Raw genomic sequence first — 27,135 nt, forward strand, 5'->3', positions numbered from 1 at the left:
TTTGTACGGCATGTGGCGTTTTAGGTTATCTAACATTGTCATTTCTGTCATACAGGTAGATGGTGCTAGTAGCTGTCGCAAGTGGATGCGCTCAGTTTTTACGAGGCTGTGCCGTACAGTTACAAAGCCAAATGGTCTCGCCGGAAGATCAGCGCTGCCCTTCAGGTGACCATTATGCTGAGGCCACAAAATAAATGATTTATGATTATGTTTTTTTTTTTTCAAAAAAATTAGCCATGATTTTGATTTTTCTCCAACTTGGAGTCGCCGGCAAAGTTATCTTGAACACGTGTTACAAACAAATATTACACAAATAAATCAACGAAAAAACTTAGGAATTATCGTTGGTTTTTATAAGTGACTCAAAGATTAGTTAAGCAGCGTGAAAGCGCTAAAAAAAACTAGTTCTTCCTTATTTAGACTGTCAAAAATATTTGAATATTATTAAAACTAATACTTTTTTTCACTGGAACTATTTCCAAACAAGGAAGATGAAATCCATGGAATATTATTAAAGAAGAACATGCCCCTAAATTCTACATTGCCTGCTCTTATACATGTAGGTTTATAGAAGAATAGATAGAGATAAAAAGTGATCTAAGCATCCAGTGCCCGGAGCAAGAATCGAAGAGCAGTATAATTGTAGTGTTTGCTATTAAACATAGATTCTATTTCATTAGCAGATTTTGCGCACTTACGTCATATAATGGCAATAAATAACGCACGTACCTAGCTTTCAAATTTAGTTTGAAATTATGGGGTTGGCGTGACTTTTTTATGACCCGGCGGTGACGACGGCGCGCTGGTTCAAGTCGGCGGCGGCGCGCCGGCGTGACGCGGATCTCTAGGCTGTATGTTTAAGTAACGTAATTATTTACGTCACATTTATCTCATATGTGCTCATACTTCACAGCCGGCCACGTGACTCTGATTTTACTTAAAAGTATTACCTATGTTTATATGATTGGTAAATACATTGTTTGCCAATCAATAAAATCTGCATGATATTTATTTTAAAATATGTTTACAATGCAACTACTTTAACATAATCAATCAACATCTCTGGACGTTCCCACGTATCTTGCCACTCGTCGATGTCGTTCCAGAACTTCAGGGTTGCCTTCGACGCCTGGTTCTTCCACGGTTTTGAGTGATTACCCTTCGTAACGCCCGCGTCGGGAAATTCCGAGTGACCACCTGCTGCTAACCCTAGAGTTATGTAGAACTGAAAGAAATAGGTATGTGTTATTTTTGTACACTGCAGATTTTTTCATAGCAGCATTAATGCTATAAATTTGACGTGTTACATTAAATCTTCCGCACATGCGTACTCAAACTGGGAACATAAACCCGGAGATCGCGGGTTCAACCCCGGCGTAGGTACTGACTTTTTTTAACTTTAGTTTCATATATCATTTGAAATTTACCAGTCGCTTTTCGATGAAGGAAAACATCCAATAAGGCCCAGTTATCCCTCTGGGATGGAAGGTCGCTTTTGCAAAAACTTACCAATTCTTGAAATTAGTTGCCAAGCACACCCCAGACTCCCATGAGCCATGCAGTTTGTTAAAGTCAAACGTCCAATTTAGGTAGATAGATCCACTCACATGGTCATCAAAAGGGGCCATGCCTGATTCGTGAGGTCCAATGCAGGCCTTAGGAAGACGTGCGCGCAAACCCTCGCTGCCATGAGGCTCCACTCGTGCATACTCTTCGCCATCCACCGATAAAATCAAGCTATCTGCAAAACAGTAAAGATGAATGTGCTATGTCAAATCCAAAAAAGCTTTTGACTGAGTAAATCTCCTTGGAAAAGTTGTGAAGGCAGGGAAGGAAGGGTGGTCATTGTATATGGGTGGGCGATGTTATATCCAGATAATCAAGTTATAGGTGATTTTTGGACAATCAACAATTGGAAATATTATTATATTTAATAACGGCAGCTTTCGCAGCATAGATTCGTTTAAGAAAATGAGCAGTTCCAGACACAAGCATAAAATTGGAATGCACAAGTTTCGTGTGCGTAAAATATATACATCTTTTTTGGGCCAATGTATATTATTTTATAACAAATTGTCCAAAGAGGTGTTTCATTTGCCAATGTTAACTATAAAAAAATATTTGAAAACCTGCTTGATGAAAAAAGGATAACTACAGTATCAAAGAGTACCTTAACGATAAAACTGCTTGGCCTAAATTGAATCAAAATAAGAACGACTCCGTGAAGCTTAATAATGATTTGCTATAATTTATTGTTTATACATATAATAATTTATTGTTTATACATATTAAAAGATACAACGCCATTGAGGTCAGAAGCAAAACTCTTTTATTTCCAAACTACCTTCAGCTGTCATTACAATTCAATCCTGCAAGTACCCATCTAAATACATAACATACCTTTCCACCATAATCAACAAGTCTAAATCAACACTATTAATTACAAAATCATTATACAATTAATAATCATTAGGTATTCCTATGATGTCGGGCCATAACTCTGGCGGTGGTATTTCAATAGGAGGATCTTCTTCTGTTGTCGACTGAGATCCAAATTCAAGCGGTTGTTGGTCCCCAGTAGGAGCTTCCATCGGCTGTCTCAATGCTCGAGCTATGATTTGATCAGCATGACGACGATGCAGCTCTCCATCTTCCGTTCTTACCACATAAGTACTGGGTCCCTCTATTGCCTCAATCTCGCCTTTTGCCCACTTAGTTCCTGGCGTGTACATTCGCACGAGCACAGGTTGATGCAGATGGAATGCACGCACGCACGGCCGCTGCGCTGCCTGTTCTAGCTGTTGTTCGGCACGGCTCGGTGTGCTCTCCGGGTGCAAACTTGATATGGCTGTTCTATATTTGCGTCCATTAAGCATTTCCGCTGGTGTTTTATTGGTAGAGCTGTTAGGGACGGTACGCAAAGCGTATAAAGCTTTCGCCAGTTTTTCACTCCAAGGCATGTTTGTGGCAGCCATTTTTGTTCAATTTATTTTAAATGTCTGCACAGCCCTTTCTATTTGGCCATTGGTCGCTGGGTGGTAGGGCGGAGTAAATATGTGCCTGATATGGTTCCTCCTCAAAAATGAATTGAAATCTTCGGACGTAAATGTCCTGCCGTTGTCGGACACCAAGACATCCGGCAAACCTTGTGAGGCAAAGATGCGTCTCAAAATTGTAATTATAGTATCCGAGCTCATAGATGCAACAATTTCTGCCTCTATCCACTTGCTGTAAGAATCGATTAATAGCAAGAAGGTTTTTCCCTGGAAGGGACCAGCAAAATCGATATGGACTCGACTCCAAGGTTTGTCCGGCATTATCCATATTTGCGGATCTTTAGGTGGGTTGTTTCTCACAGACTGGCAGTCCTCGCACTCAGCCACCACCTTCTCGATATCCTTGTCCATGCCAGCCCACCAAAGGTACCCTCTAGCGTATGCTTTGGTCTGTACAATCCCGGCATGTGGAGCATGTAGCAATTTAAGTACCTTTTTGTGGAGCGAAGTAGGTATGACGACTCTGTTACACCACAATAAACAATCTTTATTGTGTGAAAGAGCATCTCTGCGGATCCAATATGGTTGCATTTCAGGATCTGTATTGGAGCGCGGCCACCCATGGAGTACGTTAAATAGCACCTTCTGTAGCATCTGATCTTTCTTGGTTTCTTCAGCAATTGCTTTTACATCCAGGTTCCATCCCAGTGGTTGCTCTTCTAGCAAAAGTACCTCGCCTAGACAGTCTACATTTGGGTTTACAGAAGACGTCTCCGGTTCTGTCCACCTGCTGAAAGCGTCCGCATTGCCAATCAACTTGCCTGGCCGATATTTGATAGAATAACTGTACCCGTTAAGTTTTAGCGACCACCGTAACATTCTAGGCGATATTTGGTCAGGAATTGGTTTCTCCGGGTTGAACAGACCAACTAAGGGTTTGTGGTCAGTGATGATGCAAAATTTCCGTCCGGCCAGGAATTGATGATACTTAGTTAGGCCGAACATTATCGCGAGGGCTTCTTTGTCAATTTGCCCGTAGCGTCTCTCATGTGGTTGTAATGTCCGAGACGCCATCATCACTGGACGTTCGGATCCATCTTCCATGATGTGGACCAACGCGGCTCCCAAACCATAATCTGACGAGTCGCAAACCAGTAACAAATCTTTATTTAGGTCATATCCGACTAATGTACAATCCGACGACAAAAGATTCTTAGCTTTATTAAACGCAGCTTGTTCCTTCTCACCCCAAGTCCACGGTGATTTCCCTTCCAGCAACCGGTACAATGGTTCAAGCAATGTTGCTTTGTCAGGCAAGAATTTCTCGTAGTACGTGTATAGTCCTAAAAATGCTCTTAATGTCTCTTTATTTGTGGGCGCTGGTTTACCCTGAATCTCTTCTACTTTGTCCGGTGTCGGATGAAGCCCCTCGGCGTCCAGCATATGGCCCAAAAAGGTGATACTCCGTGAAGCAAAGACGCATTTATTAACGTTTAGTCGAAAACCCAGATCTTGCAGCTTTTTCAGTACTGCGTTCAATCTCTGGTTATGCTCTTCCATATTTCTCCCTGTGACGGCCACATCGTCTAGAAGACACGCGACTCCTTCCATGTCTGCCAGGGTGGTAGACATAAGCCTCTGGAAGATGCCCGGCGCAGCGCTCACCCCGTAAGCTAAACGATTCACCTTCATTAGTCCAATGGGTGTATTTAGTGTTAGCAGCGTCGCGGTATCATCGTCCACCTTGAGCTGGGTGTACGCCTGCTTCAAGTCCAATTTGCTAAATATGCTTCCCCCGCTAAGCTTCACGAATGCCTCTGTCGATGTAGGGAGCGGGTCTCCACAGATACGCAAAGATCCATTATCTTTCTTAACAATTCTTAAGGGAGTTGCCCACTTTGAATATTTGATTGGTGTTAATACACCGTCCTTAATCATCTGACGCAGCTCATCCTCCACTTGCTGTTTTAGTGGGAATGGTACAGGTCTCGCTTTCATGAATCGTGGCGCGGTCCCGGGTCGCACATGCAGTGACACTGGTGGCCCGGTGTACTCTCCCAAACCCTCCATAAACAAATCTGGGTATTTATTCTTCCATTCAGCTACTTCCTCTTCTGACCAGCCCACGCCATCCACTTGCAGCCCCAGCTTCTTAAACCAGTTCCTACCGAGCAAGCTCGGTCCGCAGCCCGCGACCACCAACAGTTCACATTGAGCCTCCTTGTCGCCTAAAACTACTCGTACGTGTAACAACCCTAAAACTCTTAAAGGGGCACGGCTCCACGTAACTAGTTTCACATTTGTGGTATTTAATGGGGGCGGGTTGAACCACAACTTTTTAAATGTCTCCTCGGATATTATAGATCTCGAGGCTCCGGAATCTATTTCCATTAATAATTTGGTTCCATTAATATCCACATTTGCTCTAATCGGTTCACAGTAATCCTCCGCGCAGACATAAATTCCATTCATCATGTCTTCCTGGTCAGAGTTGGAGTCGCATGAACACTTGTCATCAGTCAGATGGACCTTACCTAGTTTCTTATTGCAAGCCGAAGCAATATGCCCATGTCGCTTACAATAATAACACTGAGCCTTACTGAAAGGGCACCGCTCATTCGGTTTGTGAACCCGGGCACAATGTTTGCAATTCACTATTGACTGTATTTTATCAATTTCCATCTGTACAAGTCTGGGAACGTCGCCTGGTAGTTAAGACAATACTGAACGGCCCCCGTATACGTGAGGTCCTTGGTCTTCAACAATTCGCGGCGCAGGCGCTCGTCGCGCACCCCCAGTACTAGTCTATCTCTCAACTGTCGCTTAAGATCGGCAAAGTTACATTTAGCACCGAGTAAACTTATCGCGCCGATGAACTCTTGCACGCTCTCTTGTTGTAATTGTATGCGTTTATGAAACTTTCCCGCTTGTAAAATTTCATTTACTTCCGGCTCAAAAAACTGATCCAAAACACGGATAATGTCCTCAAATGAAGCACTTGTTGGCCTCTGCGGGACCAGAAGTGATGCAATGAGCGAATAAGTGTCCTTGCCACACTGGGACAGAAACAACGAGCGCGCCCGAGCCGGGTCCTGCGCTACGCCCGCCACGTCCAATGCACATAATAATTGTTCCTTATAATCACACCACTTGTCAGTTTTTGGGTTGAATTGTCCGAGAAGCACCACATTTGAAAGATTACTGTTTATTTTGCACACAAATTACATTAATTTACCATAGTCGCCAATAAAAGATACAACGCCATTGAGGTCAGAAGCAAAACTCTTTTATTTCCAAACTACCTTCAGCTGTCATTACAATTCAATCCTGCAAGTACCCATCTAAATACATAACACATATTAAATCTTTAAATAATTTATTCATTTCTAATACATGGTTAGTAACATGATAGCTCATTATCTTATTATCTACGTTAGTATTCTTATATCTAAGGTTTTTACATTGCTATGACTATGTACACAAATAAATACTCCATTGCAACAGTGCGCACGTCACCCCACTACTTGAGCATTGTTAGAGATGTGCACACTGCAGCAATGTCGTATATAAGGACAATCAATCCTATCCGCTATCATGGCAAGGATGCTGTTGCGGCTATCCCGCACCCGCCGCACCAGGGACGCGCATTTCTTTCTAATTGTTGCATAAAAGCAGTCAACTCTCGCTTCCGCAAACATCCCTGATGCGCTGCAGAAGCGGGGCAGCCGCATCAACACCCTGAACGTATTATTATATTGTAAGCGTAGGGCGGTATAAGTTTTTCGAGTGTAGTTTACCCACAGGCTGCTAGTGTAAAAAGATGTGCAATAAGCTTTAAAAAGCGTTTTTTTAACTTCGTTGGAACAACGAGCAAACCTGCGGGCCAACATATTGGCTCTCACCGACAAGGCCCTACTAGGGATTGCAATCCGGTCCAGCGGATCCGGTAATCCGGCCGGATCCGGCATTTTTCAAGAGCTACCGGATCCGGTAAAAATCACCGGATCCGGACCGGATCCGGCAAAATAAAAAAAACGCCTAAATACAGCAGGCACTGCGTTTTAGATGAGGACAAGGCGACGGATGAGAGGTAAGAAGTTGAACAGAGCATAAAACGAATGAAAAAGTTTAAATTTAGTTAAATAAAAATATATTTATTATGACGATGACTGGGAACAGAAGATGCCTTTCATGTTGGTGGCACGATATGACGATTACATAAATACTGTAATAGAAGGAAAAATTAAAGAATGGAGATGCCATGGAAGGCATTTGTAATTTATGCTAAAGAGAAGGTTAATGTTTGTGTCATAATGATGTGATAGGAGATTGTAAAAAATGAGCAGGATTAAGTTGGCGGTACTCAACCGACTAGAGTTGGCTAATCAATATGTGTTACATGTGTGAATGAATATATGATAACATTGATGATCTTTAGTTTACTCCGGATATATATATGATAAAATATTGTTTATTTTCTATTCAAATTTAAGAGAGAATCTTTTGTATTTACAATTTCAACCAATCTTATGCAATTTCCTTCATCTCCTGGTACATGCAACTCTACGTCTAGCCAATTCTTTATTTGATCCATGTAACTTTTCTTAGGGAGTCCCTTTCCGCGATGGATTTCAATCCTACATTCTATTATTTTTTGCATGAGATCATCGTGTCGTGTTCCATTCCCTATAATTTGACCAATATAATTTTCTGTAAATTAAGAAAAAGTTCAATTATTTAAATCATACAGTCAACTACTTTCTCGGGGAAAAAAATGAGGGCAAATTTAATATCATTTTGGCTTATTTTCTTACTAGAATGGATGTCAACGTTACAAAGAATTCAATCAAAGAACAGTTACGAAAACTTGTCCTTTCAAGGAGCGCCAATTCCCACCCCACATCCCATTACAGGGCTTTGGAAACTGATCAAATTTATAATTGTAAACGAAAATTTGAGCACTTGTGAACGGTTAAATATAATAAATGACCGTTTTCATATTTTGTTTTTAAAGTAATATCTATTTTATTGTTAAGAAGTTATTTATTAACTTCAAATTATAAATTAAGGAATACGTATTACGCAAAAAACTAGAAAAATATGTCATTTAATTAACTTTAATATCCCTATACCAAACCGGATCCGGTCCGGCCGGATCCGGCCGGGTTATGGCCAAAATCCGGCCGGATTGAAAATCAATCCGGTTTGCAATCCCTAGGCCCTACGCTCCCTTTCTAGATCACTATCGTCTTTAAGACTTGGAGTAAGTATATGCCCCAAATACTAAAATTGCTGCACTCTGTTTAGTGGAGAACCATACAATTTAATCTCCGGTACACTACTAGGCGCTTTATTTCCCCCGCTAAAAACCATGTATTCGGATTTATTTACATTATAAAACAACCCATGATTATGGGCATACTTTTCACAGGTACTCAGCAATTTCCTTAACCCACACACCGAGGGGCTCAGCAGGACCATGTCGTCCGCGTAGCTTATATTGTTGACGGCTAGGTCGTCCACATGACAGCCAACATGTTGACTGCTAAGCTCCTCGATGAGTGAGTTAATATACACATTAAAAAACGAGGGTGACGTCAGCCGTCCCTGCCTTTCGAATATAATTATATAATTTATATTAAAAACTTCTTTGTTTGTTGTGGAAATTATTGTTGCACACTCTTTGCAGTATCAGGCTTATTTGTCTATTATAAATTCAAATTCAAAATTGACTTAAAAATAAATTGTCATTCTGATTTGACTTCAGGTTACATATTTATACTGATTGGTTGTGTCGTTGATGTGATTTTATGTTTATTGTAAATATTTTTTTAAATAATATCGAAGGCATATTCCTCCCTTTTATTAATTAAGTACAGTCCACCATTTCATACCATCTTTTTTAATTATTATAAATTAATTATATACTATTGTTGGATTATTATTTTGATTGTTGTACTTATAATTTTGTTTTTGACGATTAAAATGCTCATTCAGCCTTTTTACAAGTATGTAAGTATAATTTGAATGTATGTTATGTTGCATGAAACTTAATTATTGTAATGACGTAACTACCGTTAGGTAATCGCACTTTATGCGCATGTTTATTTCTAGTCTAGTATTAAGTACTTTAATTTCGAAATGGAAATGTATTTTTATTTTACAAGGAAATGTCTAAAAATCACACATTCACTTGTATTTTATGGACTCCTTTTAATCAATTTTTGTTATAATTGGGCATGTTTAAGATAATATATTAGATGTTGACAATGCAAAAGAGATCCAACATATCCTACTTGAATAAATTGATTTTTATCTTTATCTTTAATATTCCTAACCTGGACCTTACCTGGTGTCCACTTAAGAGAGTACACATGGAAATCATCACCCCAAAACTTGTCCGAGTTTTTGATGACCAGCAGTGAGTCGTGACACTTTGTGTCAATAACAGGGCCGCTGTACAGCACCTTAAACATTATTGATCGCCAATTACTTTAAAATTAGAGGGATGTAAGTGATTAGAGCATAAGAGATCAGTTCTTTACATTGTTAAGTCAAAAATGTTTCTTATTTTATATGTGCTTGTATTTTTCTTCGAAAGCGGTTATGAGACCGATGTACGACCGGTATGGTTTCCGGCTTCCTGTCTCGCTCGCACGCCGGCGGGACACGGCATCAGTATGATAACCCTCTCGTCTATTGCTCATCAAAAAAATTCTAACATAACGTAACGCAATGCTTTTTTTATTACAAAGTTCCTATGCTACCTTATTAGCTTTCCATAATCAGATCGTAGTCAGAAACCGAGATTGCTGCATTTGGAATATCATTAGCTGCCGAATAAGCAATTAATTTCATCAGATCTTAAACCAGCCAACCAATTCACTTCAGCGGTGTGCTGTTTTTTTTTATTATTTACAATACTTTTAATTTAATAACATCATTTATTTTAATAATCATAAAATATATTTACTTAAGCACCAAAACACGACTATAAATTTACCTTATTCCCGTACTGAGTGGATCCTTTCTTTAGCTCTTTATTGCCTCGGGCGCACGCTATCTTCAACACTCCAGAATTCTTTGTTCCATAGACAAACTTCTTTGAGAATGATTCCAGTAATATTTCTTTAACAAATACAAATGTTTATACATATATCAGGCAAACAGGTTTTGTTTAAATTTCTGATTCTATTTGTATAATCGATGCTGAACAAACATCGATCTTCGAATCATACATAAATTTAATTATGACAATAATGCAGAAAAGGCTTGTACCGTAAAGTTTTTTTACAGTTACAAGATATAACAAAAGTAAAAGTTGCAAAAATAATTATTCTTTTCTGCTTATGTGGCTAAATTTTTTACATTTTGAGCTCTAAATTGATATAGCTAATATTCTGTACGATAAAAACAATAAAATTCCGGACCATAAAATAATGCGGAGAGAAACTGCTTTGCATCAAAGTCATATTTGTATTAACAAACAATGATCATAGTTGCTCCTTAAATCAAATGAAAATGAAATTATTTTTATTTCTTTCGTTTAGAATCGATCTCTTGATAATGTTGAAAAATATTTTATGACGTATGTTTCATCTCGATAAAAAAGGAAATTCAGCTCGCATTGCAGTTTGTAAAGGTTCCTAACTATTTGTGGGTAACTTATAATTTATTTACATGTAATCGTATGTGTTAAAGTATTAACTCTCTTTACTCTTTGGCCCATAGACTTATCAGTTATTAGTTTTTTGTAGCACTTCTTACTTCCACTACAAGCTTTCTTTTTAATTCTACACGTCTCAAACTACATGTTCACCATATATTTAACTATTATAGGTTTAATTTAAATTCACAATTTTTTCCAATCAACGCAATAAGCGAATGATGATTTTCACGGAAAGTTCGCAAAACAGTTTTTGCCAGTTTTTTTTCTTCGTCTTGGATTTTCATTAATTCTGTAATTTCGCAAGCATTTAGTATGTCACATAATAGACTGAAACTTCACGAACTGAACAGTATAAGTAAAAATAATAATTGACTCACTAGGGCGCTTTATACTTATGCAGAATTTATAATAAATCTTTTCAGTACAGGTCTTTTCCACAAACTGCCTATTACCTACTGAATAAAACTTCCAAGTTATGTAAAGACAGGTCTGGTAAAGAATATCTGTGCAGGCTAAACTAACGAGTATATGTATATGTACGAACATTATTATAAAAGTAAGGGAAGTTAAAGAAGTGTAGAAATTTGAGAAAGCAGGTATATTTTGGTGCATTTTATACACTTAGTATTAAATACACCTAGTATTTAAGTGTTGTAGATAGGTAGGTGTGTAGGTTGTATTATTTTAGCCATAGATTTCACATTACCGGCTGACATAAAATTGTATAATACAACTTCCTATTTAACACATAACCTTCTTAAACTGACCTGGGTAAATCCAGTCTCCGATAGGCAATTTGGCGCGAACACTGACAGTGCCATAAGTGAAGGCAAAGCTTGATCTACTAATAATGCGGCCGCCAATCACGGGAGGGATAACTGAAGAGTGATCACCGGCTTCTACGTAGCATGAACTGGATTGCGCCGACGTGCATCTAAAACAATGAAGTAGAAGGACTAAGAGATCCGACTCCAAAAATATGAAATTTGGATTTTGGAGAAATTTACGTACAATGCAGTCATATAAATTTTGATTTGATTATCATACAAACATTTCGATCTGATGATAGTAATGATGATAGCATTAGAAAAGCTTTGAATGCCTCTAAAAATATAAAGCAAAGTCCTTAATATAAAACCACAGTAAGACCTGTCGTGATCTATGGCACAGAATGCTGACCGAATACTAAGCTACAGCTGAACGAGTGCATCTGGCTGAAATGCCAATGCTCAGGTGGAACGCCGGAGCGACAATGTTCGACAAAGTGCCTAATGCCTACATCCGCGGAAGCTATAAGATAAAGTCACAGAATCGCACTTGCGCTAGTCTAGTACGGGCATGTCATGAGAATTACTAGATGTGCCCATGACAAAAAGTGCGTTAATCCTCATATCGGGACCAAATCCCCGTGGCATACTCCTAAGCTACATGTGCCAGTTATTAAAAAAGACCTCTGCAAGAACAATGAAGCGAAAAACGATATCTCTGGAGAAGGAGGATTAAAAGAGCCGACCCCAATTAGAAATGGGAAAGACCGGAAGAAGAAGAAGAAGCTGGTAACAGCCGGATGAGAGAAGAAGATCGGTAATCTTTTTTATTCTACATTTCCTCAATAGCAGTTTATTAATTATTAATAAATAATTTACCCTTTATATAAATCCAACGCGTCAAACATGCTGGAGTGGGTAAAACCCGGCTGGTTTTCCTGAAGCTTTGGAGCAATACGGAGATATCCATTCTTAATGGACACTGTGGAACGCTGATATGTCACAAATGGCAGCTCCTGTGAAGTCAAGAAAAAGATAAGAACGATACTGGCAAGTGGTGGATTACAACTCCCATTTGACAACCAGTCTGGCCTAGTCGGTAGTGACCCTGCCTATGAAGCTGATGGTCCTGGTTCCGAATCCCGGTATGGGCATTTATTTGTGTGATAATCATGTATTTAAGTTTTTATTTATTATGCAATATACTTACTACTTAGTAACAAGCTTTCTTAAGCTTACTGTTTGGCTTAGTCAATTTGTGTAAAAATGTCCTATAATATTTATTTGATCTCGCGGCTGATCATCGTTACAAAATTGATCCAACGTAAAGCAAGAGTATTTTACCAATTAGAAGCGTCAGAGATTTTTAACTCTTAGGGAGGTTTTTCTTTTAGTCTGCTCTGTAGGAAAACGTAAAAAAGTCGTGAGATGGTCTGTAAGTTTTCCATTTACATAGATGTACAGAAGCAGTGGGTTCTAGACACATACAGGGCCCAGTACTTACAGGGTGATCTACTGGCACGTATTGTTGCACTTCCCAGATGTCTTCTTGCAGAGTGTCGAAGTTCTCTTCAAAGACAGTCTGCCCTGCGCAAGCTGTGCCCTGACGAAGGCGTGTTAGCGTCGGTGCACACACCATTGGCATGTATATATGTGTGATTGGTATGTGTTCTGAAAGTTTAGAGACACCTAATATTATTGCGCAGTGGACAGTTTGGTGCTCTTAACTTTTTCTAGACCGCTATCCTATATTTCTTTCTCCATGGACCATGGATTTTTTAAGCCAATTATTTCGACAAAAGATCAGCTAGATACCAACTGTAACCACGTCACATTTTGGCTGTCTAAAAATGTTTTATAAATGCTCCTCATCTAAATTTTATTATTCTATGCAAAAGTGATACACTTGACTTTTTTTGTGAGAGTCAATTAGATTTAGATAAATTTAAATTATTTTTTACTCAAAATCACGAGCTCAATTCGATCGAATCGAACCTACTAGGAGAAAAAAAGCATCCAATGTTTTATTTTCCATTCTCTTACCATTTTTCAAACACTTTGTGCGGCGGTAACGGAATGGAGAGAACGTAAAATGTATGAAAATTTTGGGACATATTTTTCTACTAGAAGGATCGAATCGGCTAATGATTCTGAGTAGAAATAATATCAAAATTACCTATCTTAAAAAAAAAGTCAAGTGTATAAGTGTATCAAAAAAAATTAACAATTTTATAAATATGGTTTTAAATTTATGCTAAGAATAGTGGTGTGGGAATTACATAAGGACAATTTTGTAATCATTTACTTACCATTACTATTTGAAACTATGATGTCTTTTGCAGAAGTATCTGAAAAAATCCCCATGTGGACGTTTAGACTATTCCTTGTTACAAATGAATACAAAACAGGAAGCGTATTCTGGTTGTGAATTTGACCTGGCTTTGTTATGTGTATGATCTGTTAGTGACATTTCTGCCAGGTTATGTCTCCAGTTCGGTAAAAAGCACTACTGAAAGATTATTTTACTCAACCGTATGTTAACTATTGTTTATATTATACTCATTTTACTCAATATCGAATCGTTATATTAAATTATTATGTTTTCTCCCATAAGGCAGGAAAAAATAGTGTTGTGGACGATTAACTTGAAATATTGCTTTACTTTCAATCTCCCAGACACCACTAGAACCATATCCAGCGTGCACGCCCATGAAAGCCACAGGGAACGGGTCAGGGTCCCGCCACGATATGAAGGGGTTGGTCTCGCCTTCCCGCCCAGCCATGAAGTTCCCGCCGTCCCAGCGCACCCAGAACCCTCGCGATTCTCCGCTCTTTAATATCTCGTTCGTGTCTGCTTTGGCTTTAATAGGGTTCGCACAGCAAAATCTTCTGAGTACGCTTTTAGTGTTTCTCCAGCCTCCGAGGACGACCTGGAGATATTTTAATTGATTAAATAGGTAACTAAATCACTACACGTACATGCGCAAAATCACCCCCAAAACCCCTAAAACCCCTTGTGCGTAGGGTCTGCACTCTTGTGACCTAAATCGAAAACATTTTACTTGATACACTTCGAGTATAATGTTCCTGCTGCGCTAGTTCATTCACGCTCCCTATATCTTCTACTGCGTTTAAAATATTGTCAAATATATTAGGAGTAGTTACCAAGAAAGCTCTTACAGTCTAGTTAGCACTTTATTTTATCATAGGGCTACCTAAAATGAGATAGATACCTCGTACATCGGATCGGTTGCCCAGGGGTGAGTGGCGAGTCCGATCGTCGCATCGTTACTTGCGCGGACTCTGATCCGCAGCGAATCGCCCTGTATGGGGAAGAACTGCCACTTCACGTCGTTGTCCGTTGCTACATCTGAAAGCAAATGCGTGGGTGCCGCTAAAACCCTCGTAGTAAATGCACAGTTGTTATCTTATGATAGTTATGATATTAATAACCTTTCTTACAAACAAGCTAGAGCGGCTCCGTGTTGTGTGAGCTAAAGCTAAGTGACACGAATGTTTTACTTTGCTACTTTTATTTTTATCCGATTACATAATTAAACGGTTGTAGTTATATAGTTACACATATTATATGCATGAAGATATGTACTGTAAGAATATATATGTTTCGTGTGAGTAAAATAGTAATCTATTCGTTTTTATGACGTGAGTGACATACCTAAGCTACATTCTATCCGACTTAAAAAAAGGAGGAGTTCACAAAAAAGCACAGCCAAGTTCAAGTTTTTTGAAACGTTTTGCTTGTTGTAAGTAATAGGTAGGTAGGTTTTACGTAGTTACTTGTATATAGGTAATACTCAAATTTGGTTTGAATCAGGTCCATTTCCATGAAATTCTATACAGTTACGTAATATTCATTACTTCCCCAAGGCTCTTACTTTGCAATTGAGTAGTTCATCTTGTTGCCTAATGAAATAAACCTAGCTCTCCCGAACTTTCAAATTTATCCTAAATTATTACTCGTGTTACTAAAATTATCCTGTTGAAATTTCCATGTTGTGTGACCCGTTGCCATGGCTCTTAGGTGTATTTGGAAAAGCTGGTAAACTTTTGAAACAGTTTTCTTCAAGCATCCTTGGGCTTGGCTCTTCTTACATGCATACTTTGTGCTCTTTACACTTACCTATGCTATCCCTGCCCTTGTTAGAACCACCTGGAAATATATAAACAAGATATAATTTTTGAAACAAAACTACTTCTTAGAAGGCCAATTCTGATTTTATAATAGGTTGCCAAAAGCAAAAATTAGATACTTGGTACAAGCTTTTATCCCTGACTGTAGTTTTCTTTCCACAGACAACTAATACTCATCTAGAAAATTCTAACTACCCTAAACACAGTTTGCTTTGTTTTTTCACAGAGTTCCCATGGCCACCTCTTGTCTCCGTCATCAGATCAGCGCCATGTCATCACAATTTTGCGTTGTCATCCGATTTAGGTACATGATTTATGACAAATTTCAGCTCAATCGGAAATCGAAAAGTGGAATTTGAACCACACTAACTAACATACATACATACTAACAGGACAAGTTAAATAAAAGCGTGTAAAAACAGTACGGTGTTGATATTGTTATGATATGATTTTGTTCTACTTTTGTATACTTACTTGCTATTTTCCAATTGCCAGTAGAGCCCCATGTTGTTCGCACACCTACATAAGCTACGCGCACCGGATCAGGATCTTGCCACGATAGGAAAGGTTGGGCCTCGCTCCCTCGACCAACCAAGATGTTTCCATGGTCCCATCGCAACCAGAACTCGCGGAACTCTTCGTTGTTCAGAATTTCGGGCGTTTGGCGGGTATCTTTCTCTACTATGTGACAAACGTACTTTCTGATCACGCTTTTTGAATTAGTCCAACCTCCAATAACGATCTAAAAATAATATATTTTTCACGTCAGCAGCTGGAAAAAGGGTAATTTGCTGCTTAAAAACAGTGAGCAAAATCGCATTTTGCTCACTGAGTGAGAAAAAATAACATTCAAGTGACCTTCATATTCGATTGTCATTTCAACGTGCGGGGCCTAATACAAGTTCGAAGTATTTGGATTCTATTATCTTTGTCCCTTTCACGTCATTAGCCAAAAAGAAAGAGACAAAAAAGTCCATACGTAATTCAACGATATATTGACGGTTTATAATAGACCCCCGAAATAAGTCAGACCGCATCGTTCCAAAACACCCTACGAGTCTTCATTCGTAATAATTAATTAATGAAATAAAAGCTTAAAATTTAATAAAAATACCATATTTTACGTATTTTATTATACAATCAAAACAATGTACTTATTCAAATTTACGCAATTGTTATGCAGCAAATAATTCTACTTAACGACTTTTAACGATCTCTACTATAGTTGACAAATAGTAGTATCCGCAATTCGGACCGTATCTTATATAAAGTTTTTTTTACTAAAAAAAGTTGACGATTGAACTGTCACTTGATGTTCGTTAATTCATTATTTTCGTATCATTTTATTGAAATTTCTTTCGTTTTGTTTTATTGCGGTAAATAAAGTTAATTGTTAGAATACCTTCAGAAAACATGAGTGAAATAGTGATGAAGACGGATTACATTTTTTCAGGTTGTATTTTTTGATGGCTGACTGACGTGAAAAATTTTGTGTACTACACGAGATCAAAGTTATTTACATCTCGTGCGCTTTTGAGTCCCTTACTACGCTCAAGATTCTAAATTAGATTCACGAGCGTAGCGAGTTATAGAATCTTTCGCTTGCACGGGACTCAAAACAAGCACTCGAAGAAATATCAAACTTTGCTCTCTTGTTGTACAAATAACTATAGTTAAGCGGCAATAGCGCCCAGGAACAACACCAACGATGGCTGTTTATAATAATATCCAGAACCCGCATAAATACCTACCTAAATATTTAAATTAACATCTCTCAAAATTATTTTGGAGTATTTTCTGCCACTCTCCAATTATTATTTTTTCATCACACTTGCTCGAAAAAGATCTTATTTCATGCAGGTGTACTGGAGGACAAAGGCCTATATTGTTCCCGCGGAAGTTATGGATTGTGGATTTTTTTAGTATGTTACTTATTCATACAAACCAAGTAGCATAAATGGGTTTTACTTTTAAAAAACTGACGTTTATAATTTAATATTTTTTTATGTTTATAATGATTTAATTTGATTAATTTAAAAGCCGTTTAAAATATTTTTACATAATTTTCAATCGTGGCTGAATGTCGAATAGGTCTGTGCCTTCGATTTCAAACCTGTCAAGAAATTACCAAATGGCGGACGAATGTTTGACATGTCACCGTATGTAAGAATAATTTCGCTTAAAATTTAGTTTTTTATTTGCAAGTATGCTGAAAAACATTGTGTGTAACTCCGGGGGTAAGAAATATTGCAAACTCGGGTCTTTAATTTCCTTCAGCCTGCGGCTGTCGGGATCGGGAATTACCACCGTCGTGTCCAAAGTTTCACTTACCCCCTTCGTTGCACAATGTACTATTTTAACTTGGTTCAGTTATCAATAAATTATAGGGCTTGTTAGAATTCCCGTTCTTACAAATGTATCTCCTTACAGATATCTCCATTAATAATTCATATTTGTAAATAATTCAATGCCGAATACAACTTATGAGGGTGTTTTTGTTTTATAATAATTCCTGAACCCCAAAAATGGTCACATACTTACCTCATACATGGGATCAGTTTGGCGAGGCTGGCTGGTCAATTCAATCGTGACGTCATTCCGCGCGCGCACTTTAAAATGCATTGCGCTGCCTGATACTGGAAAGTACTGAGCTTGAGCGTTGACTTTCGTTGCCACATCTTAAAAAATACATAGAACAACATTCAGATCATAGACGAAGTATTCGTGCATAAGTTTAGTCCAATCAAACAATGAGAGGTTGAAGTCAAGAGGCAAGAATATATTTCGTTGAATCACCAGGTAAACTTAGTATGCCGGTTCACATCGAATAAAATAATAAGTTTTTGGCAAAAATTTCATTTTTGGTACAAGCTTTTATCGCTGACTGCACTTTTTTTTCCACAGGGAACTAATACTCATCGAGACAATTCTAAAAACCCCAAACACAATTAGGTTGCGTTGGTTTATCACAGAGTTCCTATGGCTACCTCCTGTCTCCATCATCAGATCAGCTTTATGGTACCATAATATTGCATTGTCATCCGACTTACATAATATATGTAGCTTCATCGGAAACCGGGAAGTGGATCAAATTTAACTTCCAAGATTTGTCGCATACATACTAAGGGCAAGTAAAATAAAAGCTTGTAAAAATATGAGCATTGTAACCGTGCAAATACACGTGACGTATAGCATTTGTGGAATACAATCAGTCTGCTCACAAAATTATGTTTTAACTTTTTAGACAAGCAGTTTTTTGGTTGAGATATTTTATCATTGCAGGTACGTATGATAATTATAGGTATGAGTTTTTGAACAACTTACCAATACTTTGTTCGTTTCCGCCGTTGTAGCGTGAGCCGTCTGTAAACCAATACTAATATTACTTTTGTTCTGAAACAAGTTAGTACTAGATACACTATTTGAAATGTGAATTTATATAAAATTCATGTATCTAAAGAGCATGTTTGTGCTGAATAAAAGACATACTTGCTATTTTCCAGTTCCCATCTGAGCCCCAAGTAGTTCTCACGCCCGCATGCGTCACTGGAGAAGGCTTCGGGTCTTGCCATGACATAAAAGGCTTGTCGTATCCCTCGCGTCCGACCAAAATGTCGCCATTATCCCATCGTATCCAAAATCCTCGATATTCCCGGTCGTTTAGGATCCCAGGTGTCTGTGCTTCATCTTTTTCACGTGGCAAGCAGGTTATTCTTCTAAACACGCTCTTTGTGTTTCCCCATCCTCCAATAACAAACTGAAATATACGTATATAAGTTCAAAATTTGAAATGTTTATTGCATATCACATTATACATTATTAGGTAGAGCTTATAAGTAAGTGGGTTTACATGGGATACCCTGCAAGGGCACAGCAATATACTTAAAGGAAAAAGGAAGTATAAAATAACATTATTAATCAAATTTATCATTAAAAAATCATGTACATTATAATAATATTTGTTGACTAAAAATTTTATTAAATGTTTATTAAACATTACATACAGTTGTAAAAGATTATGAAAAATTTGTCAGCATCATTCTCGATGTGAATTTTGGGGACACGGGGAGACACTTGCTAAATACTGCTGAATTATCAGTACGCATATTGTACTATCAAACGAGCTAGTTAACCCAAACCAAAACACCCTTAGCTGAAATGTAAGATGGTGATTATAGTTATCAATAACAGTAGGAGGTAAATAGACTAAATATTTAGTAGTGACAGGCCTATGGAACTCTCCGCGCGAGCTCGGATTTATACCTACGAATTTCGTCCCGTTCACGGTACAAAAGCAAGCCAGTTGGTTGTCACACGCGCTCACGTACGCAAGCAGTGTCGCCACGCGCACGAATATGCCAAAATGTAAGCGAAAGAAATGTTTTCGTCACGAAAAAATAACACAGCTTGTAGTGTGAATGGATGCAAAAACAACAAAATTAATAAACAATATCATTTTTGCTCTTCCGATCCGATAGATACGAGTAGGAAATGTAAGTAGACATTCTCAATATAAGTACACCTATTGTTATTATTTTTAATTACGATACTTGCAAGCTATGTAGGTGGTATTGAATTTCTTTAAAGATGTAATATTTATTTACGACAAAATTGTTATATATCTATATAATTATATGAAATAGGTAGCCTAACTTTTACGGTCATTTGGTACATGTTTATTTTAACAGTTACATAGTTTTAAACGTATAGTAACGTAGTTTTAAAATACCTACACGAAGATTTACAATTATTTTTGCTGGGTTCATTGCGCGGTTTATATAACAGCGTAAACACTGCGGTTACTGCAAGGAGATATGACCTTTTAAAATGTTTCGCAGTCGCTTGTCGGAATGAAATGCATAAACGGAATATTATAATTATTTATGGCAACTTATATCTTGTCCTGGTTGTCCGAAAAAGATCGCTTTTTAGCGATAATACCGCCGGTTTTTAGGTAAGACTAGGCATTTCGCTTTCTGTAGTTTTGTTTACCGAATGATGCAAAATAAAGTATATTTATTATTTTGATATACACACCTAAAGGCAATTTATAATGCTAGTTTGTCAATTAACTTATATTTGTACCTACTTAAGTAGGTAGGTATTTAGGTATTTTCTATAGAATCTATAGTTTAAGTCGGTACTTATTTGTAAAATCATTTCTAAGTGTCGGCAACCCTAGCGTTGTGCCGGTGCACGCGGTGCGGGGAGCGGTGCGTTGACGGTCACTCCATTGTATTTTTGTGTAGGTATTAAAACGGTAGGTATTTGCGTTTTCTTTGAGAGATAAGTATCTGTTCGTAAGAACTATTAAATAATCTGTTGTAGAGAGACATAATTTCTTTATTTCTCGATGTAATGAAACCTTTAGACTTTTTCTCGGTTTCAAATGCACACATCATGTTATCTCCATAAAATAGTCAAATTATACAGTCGGTAAGGAAATCCTACCAATAATATATCTTTTGAAAATACCACTTTAAAAAAAGAGTCTACTACATCACACCCATATGTCATAGATACAAAATATTGTATCTCACTGGCCGAATGACCAAATCAAGTGGTTTCCATAATGTCTTTATCTTGAGAAAAAAAACGGTAAAAAACTCCCATAAAGGGAGTTGAGAGCATATCTTTTACTTAGGTTAGTAATAGTTTCCATTTACAGAGACCATATGTAGGTTAGGTATACCTAATACATACTTACCTCATACATGGGAACGGAGAACTGAGGATGTTTGCTGAGAGCTACGTGGGCATCGTTATGAGCATCTACTTTAAACGACACCGACGTACGATCCTTCACAGGAAAGAACCGGTAGTTGACGTTGTCCTCTGTAATTATTTCTGAAAATAAGTTTGTATAGAGCATGATATCGGTATACCTTTAAAAAGTAAACTAGCCTACGTCATAGAGAAATAAGAAGTACATAGAGTGCTCATTCCATACAGTTTTGGTACCAAAATGCTTAGGTATTATTTTCGCAGTCGACATCTAGCATCGAGTAGCGGAACTCTCAGTACTGCTACTCGACAATAGATGTCGCGGCAGATAAAAAGTCTAAGTGTAGGAGTTGAAAATAGAGTTCCGGTTACTCTGATTATAATATTAGCGGAAAATCGTTGAGCATTAGACTTTTTGTTTGCCACGACATCTATTGTCGAGTAGCAGTACTGAGAGTTCCGCCACTTGACGCTAGATGTAGATTATTAAAAGAATACAATTTTTGGTAATAAAACCGTTGTATGGAGTGAGCACTCTTGGTCTTATTAATTATCTTTGCCTACGAATGCAACATTACACTTACAGCACCTTTAACCTCCTTTTCAGTTGTTAAGTTTCAAAAATCACTAGTTAACTCTACAACATTAAGTAAATTAGAAGGTTCTAAATAACTAAGTAAGATAACTGTTTTTTATACCTATAAATAAGATAAGCCATCGCTCGCCACGTTGCACACGCAAAAATCGTTAAAAACATTCAACATTTAATTTTTAGTGGATCCCTACACTGTTTAAAAATATGACGTGTTCCTAATGTTCCTAATTTCAAGATCGAAACTCCGTCAGTTTAAGCTTTGCTTTGTATTGTCAGTCCGTATCTAATTAACGGAACTGTTTCATGTGTACATACAGATGGTGGAAATGTCAATACATCGACCAATATTAACATCCACTGACGCCCGCATTATTGACATCTAGGCATCGCGTCACGCGTGCCTTTAGTTTGGCCGTCTACGGAATGGCTGTAAAAGCTATTTAATTACAGTATTACAAGCATTTAACATATTGGAACTTAATAATAACATGTACAGATGTGTGAGTGTGATGTATACTCAATAAAATAATTAAAATTAATTAAATTAAAAATTTAAAATTCATTTATTTCAGACAATTGACAATCCATAATTTATAAAGTTAATTAATTAGAACTAAAATTAAATAACATTAACATACAATTATATAAATTAAATACTATTAGACTTGAATAAATAAAAATAAATAAATTAAATATTAATAAATAATAACTAACATTACATTAAATTAAATTTCCTGTTAAAACTGACATGCAGGGAGGACCAGTGCCTCAAAAGGCCACTGTCCCATCTATTTGCCACTGTGGCCAGGAGGCTGTGGCGGCTGTCACGCACCCTGCTTAAGCATCGCGGCGCAACGCTTGCGGAGCGTGGCGTGGAAACCGTCCACGCTCGCATCCGCAAACATCCCGGACGCGCTACAGTATCGCGGCAGCCGCAACAGCACCCTGAAGGCATCGTTGTATTGGATAATATACGTAATTAAAAGTGTAATAGATAAAGAAACATTAGCTCTTAACATGAAAGGTCGAAAGAAGTTATTTGCCAATAATGTCGTAATTTTGTTAATTCAATGATACTTATAGCCAGGTTTGCCTTTAATTACTAATATTAGGTAAACCTATCTAACAGACAAATCGTACAAAACGGTTTGTATTTTTAGTAATACATTATATACGACAAATGGGCTAAAAATTCAAAATATAATGTATTATTATTATATATTATTGGATATTGACTTAATATACATAGCCTCCATATTGGAAGATATCAATCGATTCTACTCGTACTTCCCGTGAGATAAAATATTTCAAAATTGCGAAAATAAATGTGGCGCATGCACCGCGAGTAAAACAACCGCATACAAAAAGCGCGCGTCCTGTGACGTCACAGCACACGGTGGCGCCGAAATTCATACAAAGAAATAAGTAATGGAATTTTTCTTTTTTGGAAAAATATTGTAAAATATTTTTTATCAATGTAGCCCATTTGTTTCATGCCATTCCTATTGAAATAGGGTGTTTATTTAGTCACCTGCAAAATTTTACGGGGTGATATATAGGGCATACTGAGCAACTTTTATGATGGGACCAACCCTGAAATCGCGAAAAAAATTTGTCTGTTACATTTTGTCTGCCTGACCTTGACATTTTGTATGGGAGAGTAAATTTTTTTTTCGCTGTTTGCTTGTTTCGTTTAGCTGTTTTTGAGTTATCACAAAAAGTTTCCCCTTCATAGTAAAAAGACGTACTATCCACAGTTCATTCCTTGGTTAATAATCTATTATACTTTAAGCTCCAGTTTAGCTTATTTTGACGGAACCCTACTCTGAGCATGGCCCGATATGCTCTTGGCCGATTTTTTTATTATGGTCTAAGGAAAGTGTTAATTTAAATGCGTAATGTCTGTCAGAACACGATTAGTACTTTCGGCCCAAATCGAAGAATGAGATACGATAACGTTAAGTTCTGGTTTAGATAAGATTCGGGCAACCAATGTTACTTTGACGTTAGAAATATCGTAGATAGATCTTATTGGGATCACAGCGGAATCGAAATAAACGTCAATTTTGACATGTCGTTTAGTTATCGATCTTTTAAAGATTTTTCCAAGATATTAAACGTGTCTTAATCATTCTTCGAATCGAGCCGTTTGTATGTTACGATCGTCCACAACTCGACCCGGCAGGACTGGCCTCTAAGATAATCGCACGAACTTGCATTTCTGAACTGTGACTTGCAAGGCATATCTTCCGCGCATAAAAAAGAAATGTACTTACTCACATATTAAATTATTATCTTCATTCGTGTTAGCGTAAGTTCAGTGATTTCAAAAATTAAAAGAAAAGCATTATCACTGCAAGAAAAAGTAACTGAACAAATGGCATGAGATAATACTAGTTTTTTTTAACGTTTAATACGAATTCCCGTTTAAGACGCTTTTTTCGCTAGGTCCCGTCATCTTAAGCGGGTTCTCATGTAACTACTTTACAATAATCAAAATTATAGATATATTAAAAGTGAAAATTTTATTCTTAACTGCAATTAACAATGTTTCTAACAATTAAGGATCATCAGGAGTATATATTAAAAACTCAGAGCTTGAATTATAAATGATAAAAATCCATATCTCACCTTTTTGAGCGCTCACAAACTGTATTATCGCAATAAAAACGGCACATTTTGTCAAAAACATTTTTGTTTTAGGTACGTGAAGCTAAAACTTAACTGCACCAAAGAACTTCAGACAGGTCTTTTATTCAAGGTCTCACAGATTACATTAATAGATTTCCCGAAAACGTAACCATATCTCATATGAGTCATATGTTATTAAAGACAAGGTCCCGTCCGTATAAACTCAATGGATGTAAACAACTACAGTAAACAATTTGACGCCAATTTGATCTCCTTTTGCAATCACTTATGCACCTCCGTCGTTCTTATTTATAGGTGTGAGTGAGATGCTCTCAACCCTCACAACAGATAAATACAAATATATAAAGTTGGTTTGCCGCTCGAGTTCAATTTAGCTTAATAACAAGCTATACCTGTTTCGGAAGGGGACGGAAGGGGAGGAGGGAGGGCTTGTGTGATGAGTCTTACAGGCTAATTCGACACTCTGCACTGATATCAGACTGACATCTGATCTCATTCAAATATCTTGCATTTAGGTTGTATTTGTTCGTACATGTATTGGCGCGGTCGAGACGTTAGATAACTAAATAATATGATTCAAATATAATTCCATATCAGTGTACGTTCGAATTGGCCTGTTAGTTCGATGAACAAAACTAAGTAGTACTTTCTGTCACTGTCTGGCACATCCAGTTATACGTAAGTGGGAGCTAGATGATCGAATTTTATTACCATTTGGGCGCCGCGTGCTGTATCGTAATCGCAGTAATATAATACATTTATTGGGTTTTGCGAGACGGCATAACAGGAAAAACATCCTAAAAAATAATATTTTTGTTATGTAGTAAAACCACAATGCTAGAGCTAATTTATATACCTACAAATCGCAAATACAGTCATAAATAAAAGTAACAAAACGCTTTTTTTACGGCAAGTGTTTAACTGATCACCACATATAGTAAAATATAACGTCAAAAAAATATATTTTTACTGCCGAAAATAGTTAATGGTCACCAAAACTCAATTTTAATGTGAAATTATAACCAAAATGTTTAATATCTTGCTATCCTATTAAAGCAAATGACTCCAAACTAATCTTTGTTTACCCAAAATATGATACGGATAGATCATGTTTAGGAAAAAACGGAACCCTTATAGGATCACTTTATGGTCCGGCTGTCTATCTATCAAGAAACTTTATTTCCGGAACGCGTGGAGGTATAGAGTTCAAATTAAAACCATATATTACTCAGGTCTACAGTCCCTTGAAACTGTAAACAATTCAAACTTTTAAGTTGACGTAAAAAAAGATACGGCCCTTTATGCTGCAAAAAATTTATATTTTGACACTCTCAAGGAAATAAATGTATCGGGTACTTTCTATTGACCTAGAACTATGAAATTTGGCAAATAATATCGTCTTATATTACAAAGTACAGTAAAAATTGTGAAACTATACATTTGTAATTAAATTATTTAAAAAATAGATGTACAGTGAGCGTCAAATACTCTGTAGCAGTCAAAGTGGCCAAATAGTTCGGTACACCATACTAAATATATGGTGTACCGAACTATTTGACTACTTTGGTTGCTACAAAGTATTTGACGCTGACTGTACATACCTACAGTTTTGTACAGATCCCTCGGTGGCCGAGTCCGACTCGCACTTGTCCAGTTTTTTTACACCTTGTCCGCTACTAAAGCTTACACTCTTGCGGCTGCTTATAACATAGGACTTACCAAAATTACCTTAATTTCATATCCAAATATATCAGTATCCTGTTACAACTCACCGTTCGTTCTTTAAAAGATCTACAACATTTTGCAAGCGAGGCTAATGCAAAATTGTAGTTTTTATAATGAATATTTGCACGTTTTAACCCAGGGAAAACAGCATGAAAAAATTCAAACGGGAACTAGACTGAATTTTCAAGTGTAGACTATAACTAGGCATCGGAGTTTTTATCGCTAGTAAGACTAATAGCGAGCTATGGAGTCGACATTAGCAATAAAATTCAATTCATATAGTGAAGGGGTCATGGCACGAAAGGGGTCATGGCAGATGCTGTCAAAGCAATATTTGACAAATAAGGTTTAAATTCATTTCTCACTAGTTGAGATGTTGGAGTGTGCCACATTTTGATGCGAGACAGAAAGCGTTCAAAATGTTAAACAGAAGTACTTATATTTTCAGAGTAATTGAGACAAAAGATAAACCCGGGCGATGGCTATTCCTTCCATCGCAACATCGCAAGTTTCGTGCGGTGCGCCATATCCCTTGTCCCCTTTATTTTCTGGCTTGAAGTTAAAAATACCAGCATCTGGCTGTAGTGCGCGTTTGGTACATATATATACCTGGGTTATTTTACTTACAGTTGTATAATGTACAGTCAAGGTATTAAATATCGACTCGGACAAAGTGCCAAAAATATGTACACACTACTTTAATATATAGGCAATAAGGTCGTGTATACATATTTTTGGAACTTTGTCCGTGTCGATATTTAATACCTTGACTGTACACACGACTTTTTATTTAACTTTTTATATGATATTACCACTAAGAATTTTATAAAATAAAGATATGCTACTAATCATAGA

General features: G+C 37.3%; 1 protein-coding gene across 1 annotated transcript; it reads right to left on the reverse strand.

Moving 5' to 3' along the window:
* Window positions 1-820: 820 nt before the first annotated feature.
* On the reverse strand, window positions 821-25,522 carry LOC133520494 (uncharacterized). Its single transcript, XM_061854935.1, has 17 exons — window positions 24,535-25,522; window positions 21,292-21,431; window positions 19,074-19,341; window positions 18,909-18,947; window positions 18,126-18,262; window positions 16,059-16,326; window positions 15,574-15,603; window positions 14,666-14,802; window positions 14,095-14,362; window positions 13,742-13,780; window positions 12,937-13,103; window positions 12,312-12,448; window positions 11,433-11,599; window positions 10,000-10,124; window positions 9,346-9,463; window positions 1,608-1,741; window positions 821-1,225 (listed from the first exon to the last, which is right to left on the reverse strand). Exons 1-17 carry the CDS (start codon window positions 24,593-24,595, stop codon window positions 1,025-1,027), a joined length of 2,436 nt encoding a protein of 811 aa, XP_061710919.1. The 5' UTR covers window positions 24,596-25,522; the 3' UTR covers window positions 821-1,024.
* Window positions 25,523-27,135: the final 1,613 nt, after the last annotated feature.

The sequence above is a fragment of the Cydia pomonella genome, chromosome 8 (genome assembly GCF_033807575.1).
Source record: "Cydia pomonella isolate Wapato2018A chromosome 8, ilCydPomo1, whole genome shotgun sequence".
Classification (NCBI taxonomy): domain Eukaryota; kingdom Metazoa; phylum Arthropoda; class Insecta; order Lepidoptera; family Tortricidae; genus Cydia; species Cydia pomonella.

Coding starts and splice junctions, on each gene's coding strand:
- LOC133520494 (XM_061854935.1), bottom strand. CDS start 24,595: ATGTTTTTGACAAAATGTGCCGTTTTTATTGCGATAATACAGTTTGTG. Junction 15,604..16,058: donor TGGCAATTGGAAAATAGCAA/GTAAGTATACAA, acceptor ATATATTTCCAG/GTGGTTCTAACAAGGGCAGG. Junction 11,600..12,311: donor GCGTTGGATTTATATAAAGG/GTAAATTATTTA, acceptor TCATTGTTTTAG/ATGCACGTCGGCGCAATCCA.